Source organism: Carcharodon carcharias, chromosome 8 (assembly GCF_017639515.1).
Source record: "Carcharodon carcharias isolate sCarCar2 chromosome 8, sCarCar2.pri, whole genome shotgun sequence".
NCBI lineage: Eukaryota > Metazoa > Chordata > Chondrichthyes > Lamniformes > Lamnidae > Carcharodon > Carcharodon carcharias.
The window spans coordinates 150,114,794-150,130,018 of NC_054474.1; the positions used below are offsets into that span (position 1 = coordinate 150,114,794).

At 46.4% G+C, this 15,225-nt stretch overlaps 1 protein-coding gene across 1 annotated transcript; it reads right to left on the bottom strand.

Annotated features, from left to right (window-relative positions):
* Positions 1 to 15,225, bottom strand: endog (endonuclease G). Its single transcript, XM_041192831.1, has 3 exons — positions 14,630 to 15,225; positions 5,613 to 5,722; positions 1 to 1,859 (listed from the first exon to the last, which is right to left on the bottom strand). The coding sequence occupies exons 1-3, from the start codon at positions 15,176 to 15,178 to the stop codon at positions 1,577 to 1,579; spliced, it is 942 nt and encodes a 313-aa protein (XP_041048765.1). The 5' UTR covers positions 15,179 to 15,225; the 3' UTR covers positions 1 to 1,576.

Here is a 15,225-nt window from a genome sequence, read left to right on the forward strand (position 1 = left end):
ATTGATTAACAGTAAGTCATTGGAGAGGTGAATTATGAGAATAACAGTAACCATGTTACTGTTCCTGTCTCCTTTTTGGTGCTGTTTCTTTTCTGACATGATTTAAGCTTTAAAAAAATTCTGCTTTTTTCATGAATTTTTTTAAAGACATATCAGCAATGAAAAGGAAAAGTTACATTTTAAATTTAAGTTTGAGACACTACATTAATAATTTGACTGAAAATTCATGAATAATACATTTGTAATTGTTTTAAAATTGCAGATTATCCTCTGAATATCTTAGTTTAACTCTATAAAAGCCAGACATAGGAAAATTAAGATTTACACCCATTGATAATGGCTCATAGTGCAAAATAGAGGAGCAACACCTTTATGATCAAAATTTTATTTTTCTTTTATCAAAAATTAAACAAACTGTAATGATCCTGGTGTTTACATGTCACAATGAACAATGTACTTTATAAAAGAAATGGTACTAAATGTTAAACATCATCTCTTTCCCAAAAAGCTTGCAATGTGTTATCATCAGTCAGTGTGACCAGGAGCAAATACATCAACTTGATGGCCAACCAACTACAAGCACCCTGCTGGCTCTGCAACTTTTCATTAAAAAAAAACCTCCCAAAAATCACAGATCTGAAACATTAACAGTTTCTCTCTCCACAGATGCTACCCAGACCTGCTGGTATTTCCCACCACTTTCTGTTTTTAACACCTTACAGTAAGTTTCAAATCTGAGTCCAAGTGGTACCTCAAACAGAGCCAATGCGTTATTTAAATGTACATTCTCAAATTTTGCAAAATTAATTTTTATTTTCTCCACACAAAAATAAGGTTAAAAGTTTGTTATAAACTTCCCTCCCTGCTCAGTAGAAAAGTTAAAGCTGGAATAATTAATTAAATAAAGGCTTTATTACATGTATGATTTTTTAAAAATGTAGCACCACAACAGCGTTCCAGTTGCAGCTTCTTTTCCTGCCTCTTCAAATGATCCCTCGACGTTGGCCATCTCATGCTGACTGTTCACAGCAACTTACCAAGGCAGCACCTCCCAAACCTGCGGCCTCCACCAATTTGAGGAACAAGGGCAGCAGGCGCACAGGAACATGGTCATTTCCAAGTCACACATCATCCTAACTTGGAAATATATCACTGGACTCCAGCTCCATCTTGTCAAGCGACAACTAGCAGTGACACCTACATCTGAAGAATGACTTTAAAAAAGGATCAGAGCCATCTGAACTCTGGAAGCTACAGCAAGATAGTCTGAAATAACTTTCTCTACCAGTAAGAAAATATATCTTAAAACATTCATAATAGTCCACTCTCAGTAATTCAACACTGCCTTCTCTGCACTTAAAAATGATAAATTATTCAATAATAATGCAGATTAGGTAATGTAACTAATGTAGCAATGGAGATATTTGGTGCTTAAAAACATTCAAATGATCAAATAATTTGAATAAATTAACTTGTGAGTTAGGAATAAACTTTACAATTTCAAGCAATTCATTAAGCAGCAATATTTATCTTCCCTCCAGGAAAATTCTGAACTTGGTCTCTACCTGATGTACTGTTATTTACTGCCAGCAGTTATGGCCTTTAGATTATTGGTTCTTTTTAGAATATTACTGACAAAGAGCAGGCCGGAAGCCCGCTCAATGCTTTCAATCGGCACCAGGAAGTGGTTGAGGGGGGTATTCTCCAGCACCGGCTGATTGGGCATCACATACGACCGCAGTTCAATTTCTCCACTGTGCTTCTCCAGTATCACCACTTTAAAGATGTGTGTCGGGACTGCAACGCTATTCTTCCCGATGACCTGATATTTCACATAAAGCTTCCCGTCTGGCTCCGCCCTAGTTAAAAAAATACAAAGCCATTTTAAAAAAGAACTTTCATTTCTATAGCACCTTTCATATCCTCAGGACATTCACTTTATAAGAATATAAGGAGCAGGAGTAGACCATTAGGCCTGTCGAGCCTGCTCCGCCATTCAGTATGATCATGACTAATCTTCAGTTTCAACTCCGCTTTCCCATCCGCTCCCCATTTCCTATGATTCTCTAAGAGACCAAAAATCTATCTACTTCAGCCTTAAATGATTTAGCATTCACAACCCTCTGGGGTACAGAATTCCAAAGATTCACAACCCTTTGAGTGAAGAAATTTCTCCGCATCTCAGTCCTAAAAGATTGGTCCCTTATCCTGAGACTGTGCCCCCATCTTCTAGATTCCCCAGTTAGGGCAAGTAACCTCTCAGTGTCAACTTGTCAAGCCCCTTTAGAATCTTGTATGTTTCAATAAGATCATCTCTCATTCTTATAAACTCTAGAGAGAGTGTATAAGGCCCAACTTACTCAGCCTCTCATCATAGTGTTACAATCCCAGACCCCCAATTTTGTTACTGTCCTGGGCAAGATTTCAAAATTTGGTTATGATCCTGTTAGGGTCCAATAACATTTTGTTGTTAAAGTAGACAAAATCTGAAATCTCAGTTCTTACTAAGAGAATAAAGCCACAAGATTCCACGGTTTTAAACAAACAGAAGAAATTTTACTATACAAAAGTCAGCAAAGCAAGCAGTAAATGTTATCTAAATTATACTCTAACATTCAGAATGAACATGAGGTAAACATGAATTAACAGGCAAACTGTGGTCACACATACCACAAACTGCACATTAAATGATTGATACAACCAAGACAGGATCCCCCCACTAATTTCTCACCAAACCATCCAGATGTCAGTCACCACTGTGAGTCTCAAAAGTTCTTTAAAGACTCTGTCTGCCTCACAGCAGATTTTAGCTCCTCTCCTTCAAAGAGGTAGTCTGCTCCCCAGCTGACACCAGCGCCACTCCACCTGAGTGCCACAAATACAATTCTCACCCAAAAGGCATACTATTCCAGATCTCTCTTTGATCTGCTTTCAAGTTCAACCTTCTTGGTCTTCTTTTCCAGCTGACCTCGCACCGAGATTGCATCACCCATGTTGGCCAGGCTACACTTTCTAACGTCTAAACACAATCCCAACTTCTCAGCCATGGAGCTGCAAACATTGCTTCTGGACTTCCCCGAACCCCAATCACCCCAGCTACACCAAGCAAATACCGCTCCCCAGTTTCCCGAGACCCAACTCTTAGAAGCATGGAGAATGGCTTCCAGGACTTCTCTTGAGGTCCTGCCCCCTCAGCAGCATGGAGCTAAAAACAGCACTTCAGCTACATGGAGTTGACTCTGCTCTTCGTCTGCTCCTGATTAACTGACACATAACTGCTGTTCACTGACCCTTGGTATCTCCCAACAGGGTTCTGCCCCATTCCTATGCAGGATCTAATGCATCAACCCTGTACCCTAAATATTACAATCTCCAGTCAACTGAGGATCATTCCCACAGGTGCTAACTTAGAAAAGCAGATAGACATTAAAAAAAATGTTGATTTCATCATAAAGGGCAACTCTCTTATCCCAAGGATCAACCTAGTGAACCTTCGCTGTACCACCTCCAATGCATGTATATTCTTTCCTAAATATGGAGACCAAACTGCACAAAGTATTCCAGGTGTGGTCTCACCAAAGCCCTGTACAATTGTAGCAAGACTTCCTTATTCTTGTACTCCAATCTCCGTGCAATAAAGGCCAACATGCTATTTGCCTTTCTAATTGCTTGCTATACCTGTATGCTAACTTTGTGTTCCTTGTACATGTACCAGCAAGTCTCTCTGAACATTTAGAAGTTTCACACCTTTTTAAAAAACATTCTGCTTTTCTGTTCTTACTACCACGGTGAATAACCTCACAGTCACTGTTTGAGGTCCAGTCACTGCTGTTTTGAATGAAAACAGCACAGTTAATTTGAACACAGCACGGTCCCACAAACAGCAATTAAATAAATGACCAATTCATTTGTCTTTCATATTGGTTGAGGAACAATAATTGGTCAGGAGTCCAGGGAGAATTCCACCTGCTCTTCTTCAAAATAGTGCCAAAGGATCTTTTATGTTCAGCAAGCTGAATGAAGTCTCAGTTTAACACTTCATCTGAAAGTTGCCACTTCCGACAGTGCAGCACTCCCTCAATACCGTGCTGATATATCAGTGTAGATTGTGTGCTCACGTCCTGCAGTGACAGACAAACCTGCAACCTTCTACCTCTGAGGTGAGAGTGCTAACAATAGAGCCAGGCTGTCACCCAACTGCTAGATAATAAATAAACACTTGGCTTGCACTCCACTGAGGATAAAAGATTGAGGGCTCAATCTGATCAAAATGTTTAAAATGTTAGAAGCTGATAAGGTAACTAGAGAGAACGATTTCCTTTGGCACAAATAAGGGGGATAACCTTAAAATTGGAGCTAGACCATTTAGAATGGAAATCAGGAAGCGCTTCTTCATACAAAGAGTAATGGAAATCTGGAACACTCAGCCCTAAAAGCTGTAGATGCTGAGAGTCAATGAGATTTTGAAGTCTGAGCAATAAGACTTTTGTTGGCTAATGGTATCAAGGGATATGAAGCTAAGATGGGTAAATGGGGTTAGGATACAGATCAGCCATGATCTACTTGATTGGTGAAGCAGACTGGAGGGGCTGAATGGCCTACTCCTGTAGCTAAATAAGTTTTACAGTGTTTCATAGCTGCGTTCACCAACTTTATTAACTGTTCAAATAAATTTGTGGGAACTGATATAAAAATAGAAAAAGCTGGAAATACTCAGCAGGTCAGGCCATGTCTGTGCAGAGAGAAACAGAGTTAACGTTTCTGGTCAATGACCTTTCATCAGAGCCGGAAGCTGCTTCTTAGTAACAATAAACAAATCCCTTATTATTGTGGCTGTTGAGTATTTTGCACTGCTGCTCTTTATCCAGAAATTGCAAGTACTGCAACTCTAATTAAGCTCAAAAGCAACAGTCCAACAGGAGGTTACTTTCCAAGCATTTTCAAAAAGCAAAATTCCTAGACTTTTAAATGGCGAGGTGGGTGATGATGTGCAATTGATGGCTGACCAGCCCTGGGAACTCCACCGAGTCTGCAGGGAGTCACCTCCAGATCTGCCCTCACTTCCTCCTGGGCCTCTCCATTGGCTTGGGGTGGGGAGGTGGTGGTGGTAGCTGCTGAATTTAGGTCGGTAGCATGGGGTAAGGTGATGTTATTTGCAGTTCTGTTCTGGGAAGTTTGTATTCATGTCTCACTCATTATCTTTCTTCCTTCCCCTCTCCTTCTGGAGGTGTTGATTCACCTCTTTATGTTACGATTGCAAGCTGGCCATTATGAACACACGGATCTCAACAGTGAGACCATGGGCATCACAGTCGAGTCCATTACTGCCCTCAGCCATTCTACATACACAGGTGTTTTGCAGCAAGGGTCTAGTTCACTTTTTTTTTTCAAAAAGAAACTTTCCCCAGGCAATATGCTGCTTTGCCTGTGATCCACTAACACAGGGTAGACCAGGAAATGACACTGGAACTTTCCTGGTCTGTGCAGGACAAAGAAATGCCTTAATCTCTAAGCCATATGAAGTATTTTTTTAAAATTGCCCAAATTACACTGGGTTTTAATAATGGATCCTCTTCTATCCTACGTAACTTGATGGAAAGGTAGGGTCATACCGTGGCAGATAGAGGGGTCCAGTGCAGACATACACATTCTTGTTGTACTTGGTCAGGCTCCGGCAATACTTCTCCAGGTTGTTCCAGATGTTTTGATTTAAATTAGGATTCTAGAGGGGAGAAGTGAAGATAAAACAGAGCAAGTACAAACTAGTCCTAAAACAAACAGGATTTATGTACATACATTGGTTTATAGTATGGATGTTATTCCTTCATAACGTGAAGCCAATGAATCCTTAAAGAATCATAGATAACTTACGGCACAGGAGGCCATTCAGGCCATCATGTTCGTATTGGTCGATGAAGAGCCACCCAGCTTAATCCCACCTTCCCATACTCGGTCTTTAGCCCTGCAGGTCACCGTTCTTCAAGTGACAGAGAATCCACTGATAAGATCAGGAAAGTGGACCTGAGACCACAATCAGATCAGCTAAGATCTTGTCGAATGGTGGGCAGGCTTGAAGGGCCAAATGGCCTACTCCTGCTCCTAAGTCCTGTGTATGTTCCTTAGCAGAGGGGGTTAAAAACCAAGGGCATAGACTTAAAGTAATTGTAGAAGGATTAGAGGGGAGATGAGGAAACATTTCTTCACCCAGAGGGTGTTAGGGATCTGAAATTCACAGCCTGAAAGGGTGGTATTGGCATTTTAAGAAATACTTGCACATTTACTTGAAGAACCGTGAGAGGGTATTGCAGGTCCTACAGAAAGTAAACAGGGTTTCCCTATTTGTTGTATCTAGACCCCTCATAATTTTTTTTACATCAATGCCTTCATTGGATCACCTCTCAGCCTCCTCTGTTCCAAGGAAAACAACTGAAGCCTGTCCAATCCTTTGATAAAAGCAAAATACTACGGATGATGGAAATCTGAATTAAAAACTGAAAATGCTGGAAAAACTCAGCAGGCCTGACAGCATCTGTGGAGAGAGAAACAGAGTCAATGTTGAGTTTGTATGACTTTTCTTCAGAGCCTATCCAATCCTCCTTCAATCTTATGTAAATGCATGATTGCAGTGTGTGACTAACTTGAGACACTAGGTGTGGTGAATGTATCAATGCTTGGGAGGAACAGGTGACTCTGGGCCTCTGGTTCTCAAAACTCTTCATCACCGACGGGTTTGCTCATCTCATGTTTGGATCTGTTGTAGTCTCCTTGATCACTCTGGTCAATAGCTCCATCATCATTATATCACATGACTACCAGGTTGGTAGAAGGAAAACTAATGACTCTTGGTCATTATTCATTTAACAATTTCCATGTTCCGCTGTAAAGGTAACAACTTTTTTGCTTCCCTTGTGAAAGGCCACATTGTTCACTGCATTTCCCCATCATTGTTTGAAGATAATTAAACCAATAAATCTTGCCAAAATAAAGATGGACACAGGGCGAATTGTTTCAAGAATGTTGCACAGCTCAGGGTTTTGATAATCTTGTTGAATCATGTACCCCGCAAGCACAGCTTATATCAACACAACTGCCCACCCATGTAGCACACTGCTGATGGTGACCAATAAACAGGAAGTGCACGAGTTTTGTCAGAACTTGAAAGGAAAAATCTGAAGAACAAGTGGGGTGGATAAAAAGATATTTTCTACTGCCCCTTTCATGACTTCAGAATGTTTCGAAGCACTTTACAATCAATGACATACTTACAAAGTGAAGTCACTGTTGTGATGTAGAACTTCCCTTTTGTTCCTCCTGACCATCTCCCATTTTCAACAGCATAAAATCCATCACATTTCTACCCCTCTCCAGTTCTGAAGAAAAGTCATATTGGACCCATTAACTGTTTTTCTCTCTCCACAGGTGCTGCCAAACCTGCACTTTCTGTTTTTATTTCAGAACTGCCCTGCCCTTCTTTAAACAGTGGCCGTGGGATCTTTTATGCCCAGAGGGCAGAACGGGCCTCGGCTTAATGTCTCATTGGAAAAACAGTACCTCTGACAGTGCAACACTCCCTTGGTACTGCACCAGGAGATTTTTACTCTGGAGTGGGACATGAACTTAAAACTTTCTGACTCAGAGGGGCTACTGAGCCAGGGCTGACACTAGGGATGCCAACTGTAATTAAATGTATTCCTGGAGGTTTCATTACATGACTTTCCCCCCACACTCCATCCATTAGTCGGCTAACACATCCATTCTTGTAACACGTTGCCTTCCTATACCAGTTGGAAAGCAAAGAGACTCATTACCCAATTGGATGATGCTTGACAGCCAAACAGCAACTTTTTCCCATTTTCAATATTTTTATATTTGGTAAAGAGAAATGTTCAAAGAAAATGACAAAGAAATACAATCTTTTATAATATCCTGATGATTTCACAGAATTTTAATGGCACAGGAGGCCATTTGGCCCATCATGTCTGCACTGGCTCCCTGAATGAGCATTATGACCTAGTGCCATTACTCTACCTTTACCCCATAACCCTGCACATTGTTTCTGTTCAAATTAGCATCTAATGCCCTCTTGAATGCCTTGATTGAACCTGCCTCCACCACACTTCCAGGCAGTACATTCTGGACCGGAACCAATTGCGTGAAAAAGTTTTTTCTCACGTCACATTTGCTTCTTGTGCAAATCACTTTAAGTCTGTGCCCTCTCATTCTTGATCCTTTTACAAGTGGGATCAGCTTCTCCCTATCTACTCTGTCCAGCCCCGTCATAATTTTGAACATCTCTATCAAATCTCTTCTTAGCCTTCTTCCCTACAAAGAGAACAGTCGCTCCAGGGTAAGAGATTGGCCTGGAATCTCCAGGAACTGAAGATTAATCCTTCCAAACCCATGACCTCTACCACCCAGAAGGACAAAGGCAGTAGACACATGGAAACACTTGCAAGTTCCCCTCCAAGCCACTCACCATCCTGACTTGGAACTACATCGGCCGTTCCTTCACTGTTGCTGGAACTCCCTCCCTAACAGCACCATGGGTGTACCTACAACACATGGACTGCAGCGGTTCAAGAAGGCAGCTCACCATCACCTTCTCGAGGGCAATTGGGGATGGGTAATAAATTCTGGCCTAACCAGCAATGCCCACATCCCACGAAAGAGTAAAAAAAATCCTGGAGCGTTGGCAACCCTAACTGACAGTATGAGTTAGGAGCAGGAGTGGGCCACTCAGCTCCTTGAGCCTGCTCTGCCATTCAATAAGATCAAGGCTTATCTGACTGTAACCTCAATGGGGAAGTGATGCCGTAGTGGTATTGTCACTGGACTAGTAATCCAGAGACCCAGGGTAATGCAGGTACAAATACCACCACGCTTGGCCTAAATAGCTAAGTGGTTATGGTACTGGGTTTATAACCCCAAGATCAAGAGTTCAAATCTCACAATGGCAAACTATGAAACAATGTAACTTCATCTGAATAGGAACAGATGGGAACGTGTTTGTACTCAAAAGAGTTACAAATACCGCTACGGCAGATGGAGGAATTTGAATTGAATAAAAATCTGGAATTAAAAGTCTAATGATGACCATGAAGCCATTGTTGTAAAAACCCATCTGGTTCACTAATGCCCTTTAGGGAATGAAATCTGCCATTCTTACCTGGCCTGGCCTACAGGTGATTCCAGATCCACGGATACTTACCTGGCAGGGGAGAGACCTTCATCATGTTTCTGCCAGGGAAAGAGCAATGGCTATAACCAGTCAAACCCCTTACCATGGGGTACCTAACACCATCCGAGTCATGGTGAAGGGTAGCGAGCAAGGAACAGGAATGGATAGGACCTTCTTCATGAAGAGGATCTTATTCAAGCTGTGTGGTTTTGAGGCTGCGGATATCTACTGCCTACAGGATTTCCCCAGCGCTGGTTTCTTTGATGTGACCTTCAAGCAAGTGGCAGCTTGTGTCAAACTCCTGAAGGTGTCTGAGGAAAAGAAAGACCTGCCAGAAATGAAGATCCTGACGGCGGAGCAGCTCTTTGTTCTACCATTGCATCGTGAACGGGTTGCGACGGTGCATCTGTACAACCCCTATGTCCCTGTCGCTGACGTGCTCACCTTCCTTACCAGGTACTTCGATAAGGTTGGGAGCTGCACTGAAGTTAAAGATAATTTGGGGATCTGGACATGTAAACGCCAGGTTAAGGTAACGCTCAAGACCGACGGTAAGGGAGCCGTTTTCCACCCCCCTTCCAGATTCGCTATCGGGGAAGCCGTGGTTACCTTGTCTACGCTGGGCAACCCAAACTTTGTCGCTCATGCGGGAAGTCTGGTCATGTGGCGGCCAATTGCAGTGCTGTCCTCTGCAAGAACTGCAAAAAGGAAGGGCACCAGACAAAAGATTGTAAACAGGCTAAGTGCTGCAACCTGTGTGGTGAGGTAAATCACCTCTGCAAGACCTGCCCCAAACGTTAACGTACTTATGCACAGGCAGCTAAAGCCAACGAGGGGGAAGCAGAAGAAATGCCTCGTGTCACACCAACCACCAAGGCCCCCAGGGAAAACAACGGGACAAAGGAGGACACAGAGAGAGACAAGGTGGAGGAAAAAATTGAGGCAGCAGACAGCCAGTCAACAGCACTGCCCCCTGAACCTCCCACTCCTCAGGAGAGCGAATCAATGGAGGAGGAGGAGGCAGCAGTGGGAAAGCAGCAGGGGGAGTAGCAGCTGGTGAAGAGAGCCAAAAGGAAGAAGGGGCTAAAAAGAAACCAAGCCACTTCCCAGACAAGAGTCAAGAGGCGTCTCCTATCCAACACTGATAACAAGAGCAGCAGCTCTTCGGACGAAGAATGCCAGGGCGGCGCCAACAGAAGAAGCGGCAAAACGCTAGGGAGTTGGAGGACGAGACACCCAAGCTCCAGAACATTGGAGACAATGAGACCAGCGCACCCCAACTTGGCCCACAACCCAAAGAGGCCAGTGCACCACAACCCCAGGAATCTGGGAGCAGTGAGGCGCTCAGCGCACCCCAGCTCCGGGAAGCCGGGAGCAGCAACGCCCCAGAGGGGGAGAGGATTGGAGAAGCTTCTCCAACAGAGGACATTTCAAACCCCGCTCTCTGCACGGACCCCCAGATGCCACCCGAGCAGAACATCTCCAATGGGGAGGTTCAGGACGCTTTCCTCAGCCCATCCCAAGTGAAGCAATTTGAGCACACCACGGGCATGAAGGAACTCTGAGACAACAGGTTTGGTAAGCGACTAACTGCTTTAAAATGGGTGTAAAGATTGTATCCATAAATGTGCGTAGCATTAAATCTACTATGCGATGTGTTGCGACCTTGGACTACCTTGCCAAGGTCAAAGCTGACCTGCTGTTTCTACAGGAGTGTGCGATACCGCACCTCAGCTCCGACAGGCAATGGTCACGATGGTGGTCCCACGAGGCATCGATCTGGTCGGGAGGAAACGACTCTCGTTCCTCCGGCCTGGGGATTCTGCTGCGGGGAGGCAGCTTCACCGTCTCCCAGGTTAAGGAGGTGGTGGGCGGGCGCCTCCTCATAGCAGACGTAATGTATAAGAATGCTCCACTCCGATTAATTAACGTCTACGCCCCGTCACAAGGGGCTGAGCGGCTGGAGGTTTTTCAGCAGTTCCCACAGCTGCTGGCAACCTCCAGGCCGGTCATTCTGGGTGGCGACTTCAACTGCATCATCGATGCGGCTGGACGATCCGGTAGGGCCGACAGCAGATTGGACGCTACATCCAGATCCCTGATGGGAACACTAAAGGATGCCAAGCTGCACGACGTCTTCAGCAACCCTGCAGATGGAGCGCAGCGTAGATACACCTGGTCGCGGCCTGACGGGTCCGTCTGTTCCAGGATAGACTTCCTGTTTGTGTCCTGCGCATTTGCAGTCAGATCCACCGATGTCAAGCCGGTGTTCTTCTCTGACCACTGCCTCCCACTGGCTGACTGCCACTTAGAGAAGGACCAGAGGGTTGGCAGGGGGGTATGGAAGCTAAACGTGCAACTGCTGACCCCAGAGAACATTGAGGAGCTCAAGAGGGATTACAAAGGTTGGAGAACCATGAAACCCCACTTTGAGTCACTGACACACTGGTGGGAAGCGATCAAGGGAAACATCAAGAGGTTTTTTGTCCTCAAAGGCACCCAGAAAGCTAGAAAGGAACAGAGGGAAATGTCCCGACTCCAGAAAAACATGCAGAATCTGCTCTGGCTGCGGTCGATGGGGGTTGATATCAAGGAGGAACTCCAAGAGGTGAAGAGCCAGCAAGCCTTGCTCTTTGCCTCGGAGGCCTCCAAGACCATCTTCCGTTCCAGAGTCCGCTCTGTAGAGCAGGATGAGACGTGCTCACGTTTCTTCTTCCAAAAGGTACACAGAGAGAGCTCTGTGATCAGCAGCCTGAAGGAAGAAGACGGCTCAGTTAAGTCATTGCAATCTGACATTTTGAGGATTAGCAAATCCTTCTATGCCGGATTGTATGACGTAAAGCCCACAGACAGCACGGCCTCCCAGTCCTTCCTGTCCTCTATCACGGAGGTCTTAGATGACAGTACACGGGAGAGTCTGGACAAAGCGCTAACTCCTGACGAACTGACTGAGGCCCTTGAGTCCTTCGAGAAGAGTAAAACTCCCGGAAGCAACGGCTTGCCGGCGGAGTTGTATTCGGCTCTGTGGGACTGGATCGGCCCAGACCTGCTAGAAGTGTATGAGAGTATGCTCCTGGCCGGCAGCATGTCAGAATCCACGAGGAAAGGCATTATCACCCTCATCTACAAGCACAAGGGGGAAAGGGAGGAATCAGAAATTGGCGACCCATTTCACTGTTGAATGTGGACTATAAAATTCTGTCCAAGGTCATCGCCAATCGGGTCAAATCCGCTCTGGAATTGGTGATCCACCCTGACCAGACCTGCGCTGTGCCAGGCAGGAAGATCTCTGACAGCCTCGTGCTGCTCAGGGATACGATTGCCTATGTATAGGACAGGGGTGTGGATACCTGCCTCATCAGCCTGGATCAGGAGAAGGCCTTTGACAGAATATCGCACACCTACATGGTGGATGTGCTCTCCAAAATGGGGTTTGGTGAGGGAATTCGCAATTGGATCCAACTGCTCTACACTAACATCAGTAGTGCAGTCTCAATCAATGGGTGGGAATCAGGTAGCTTTCCTGAATGAAATCTGGAGTCAGGCAGGGCTGCCCTCTCTCGCCTGTTCTTTTCATGTGTTGCATAGAACCCTTTGCTGAGTCCATCAGGAAGGATCCGGGCAGAAGAGGAGTGACAATCCCAGGTAGTGGAGGCACTCAGATCAAGGTCTCCCTGTACATGGACGATGTCGCCATCTTCTGCTCTGATCCGCTGTCGGTGCACAGACTTATCCACATCTGCGACCAGTTCGAACTGGCCTCGGGAGCCAAGGTAAATCGTGGGAAGAGCGAGGCCATGTTCTTTGGGAACTGGGCTGAGCGATCCTTTGTCCCCTTCACTGTCAGGGCTGATGGCCTGAAGGTGCTGGGGATATAGTTCGGAGGGACCAGGGCACGTGTTAGAAACTGGAAGGAGCGAGTGTCTATGGTGAAAAGGAAACTGGGCATGTGGGAGCGACGCTCCCTCTCCATTGCGGGTAAGAACCTGGTCATCAGGTGTGAGGCACTCTCGCTGTTGCTGTACGTGGCGCAGGTCTGGCCCATTCCACACTCCTGTGTGGTGGCGATCACCCGAGCCATCTTCCGCTTTATCTGGAGGTCGAAAATGGATCGTGTCCGCAGGGACACGATGTACAAGCCTCTAGATAAAGGGGGAAAAAACGTGCCCAACATCGCCCTCATACTGATGGCCACCTTTGTGTGCGGTTGCATCAAGCGGTGCGTAGACCCTCAGTATGCAAACACCAAGTGTCACTACATGCTGAGGTTCTACCTGTCCCCGGTGTTGCGAAGGATGGGTCTGGCCACGATGCCGCGGAACGCTCCAAGTAGTTGGACCGTGCCGTACCACCTGTCCCTCGTGGGAAAATTTATTCAGAGAAACACCTTCGACCACAAGTCCGTCAGGCAGTGGTTGGCACGTAACGTCTTAAAGGCCCTGAGGGAAAAGGAGAGGGTGGATCCTGTGGGATGGTTCCCTGAGCAGACTGACTAAGTCATTTGGCAGAATGCCTCATCACCAGAACTTTCCAACAAACACCAAGATGTAGCTTGGCTGGTGGTGAGAAAGGCCCTCCCTGTAAGATCCTTCCTACACGCCAGGAGTCTCACCTCCTCTGCACGTTGCCCTCGAGGAGGCTGTGGTGGGGAAGAGACCGTTGCTCACCTCCTTGTAGATTGTGTCTTTGCAAAGAAGGTCTGGAGAGGGATGCAGTGGTTGCTGTCGAGGTTCATCCCGAGCAGTTCTGTGACAGAGGACTCTGTGCTCTACGGGCTGTTCCCAGGGACACATACCAAGACAAACATCAACTGCAGCTGGAGGATCATCAACTCGGTGAAAGACGCTCTTTGGTCTGTCCGAAACTTGTTGGTTTTCCAGCGCAAAGAGTTGTCCCCGACCGAGTGTTGCAGACTGGCACATTCCAAGGTCCAGGACTATGTGCTGAGGGACACAGTTAAGCTTGGGGCGGCCGCCGCAAAGGCGCAATGGGGAAGGGTCGCTGCCTAAGACCTTTCTGCCACAGTGCACTGGGGGGCTGGGAACTGTAAAGAGCCCTTCAGGCTGTACAGATTAAAATGTATGTCTGCCAATGATTGAAATATTCATTGTTTTTTCTGATACACCTTGTGTTTCAGTTTGTAAAAGTTGAACGTTTGTATTTTTGTAATGGTGATTTAAAATGTTCGAAATGTTTTTGAAGATTTGTGAGTAAAGTATATTTTTGCAAAAAAAAAATTCCAGATCCACAGCAATGTGGTTGACCCTTTAAATGCCCTCTAAACAAGGGCAATTAGGGGTGGGCAATAAATGCTGGCCTAAGCCAGCGGACACCAACATCCCATGAATGAGAAAAAGCTCCACATTCCTGTTTTAATTGTTTTAAAGAGCCAACAGAGGCTGAATGACCGTGTTCTACGCTCCCAACCCTCCTCTCCTCCCCTACTTTTACCTGGGGCACCACATTGCTGAGGTAGAAGGTGTCGTCCATACATTTCTGGCTGTGCCTGTGGTTAGCGGCCGCTGCCAGGTGGCCCCGGTCGAAGCCGCTGCCTTTGAAGTCGCTGTTGCGGGCTCGGTGATACTCGTGAACCGAATCATCCTCCCTGAACTCACAGCGGCCCCGGTCGGAGCCGGACTGGCCGAGCCGGGCGGCGTCCAGCTGCTCCAGCACCCACACGGCGTTCCTGGTCCGCGGGTCGTAGGCCAGCACATAGGAGTCGCGGCTCTTGATCTGGGTCACGGCCGGGAAGCCGAACCTCATCACCTCGGCCGCCCGGCTGGCCGCCGGAGCCGGCGGGGAGGGCACCAGCGGGCCGCCGCCGCCGCCGCCGCCGCCACCGATCGCATCGGCGGCCACAGCCGGGATAGGGATGACCGGGAAGCGGCACAGGGGCTGGAGGGATTCCTCCCTGGGGATCCTGAATCCGAGCCCCAGGCCAGCACCGGCGGCCAGGGAGACTCCGGCCAGCAGCCAGCGGGAGCCCAGCAGCCGCTGCATCTTAAACCTGAGCCGGGGGAAATGGCACCGTCTGTATCTCTGCGAAT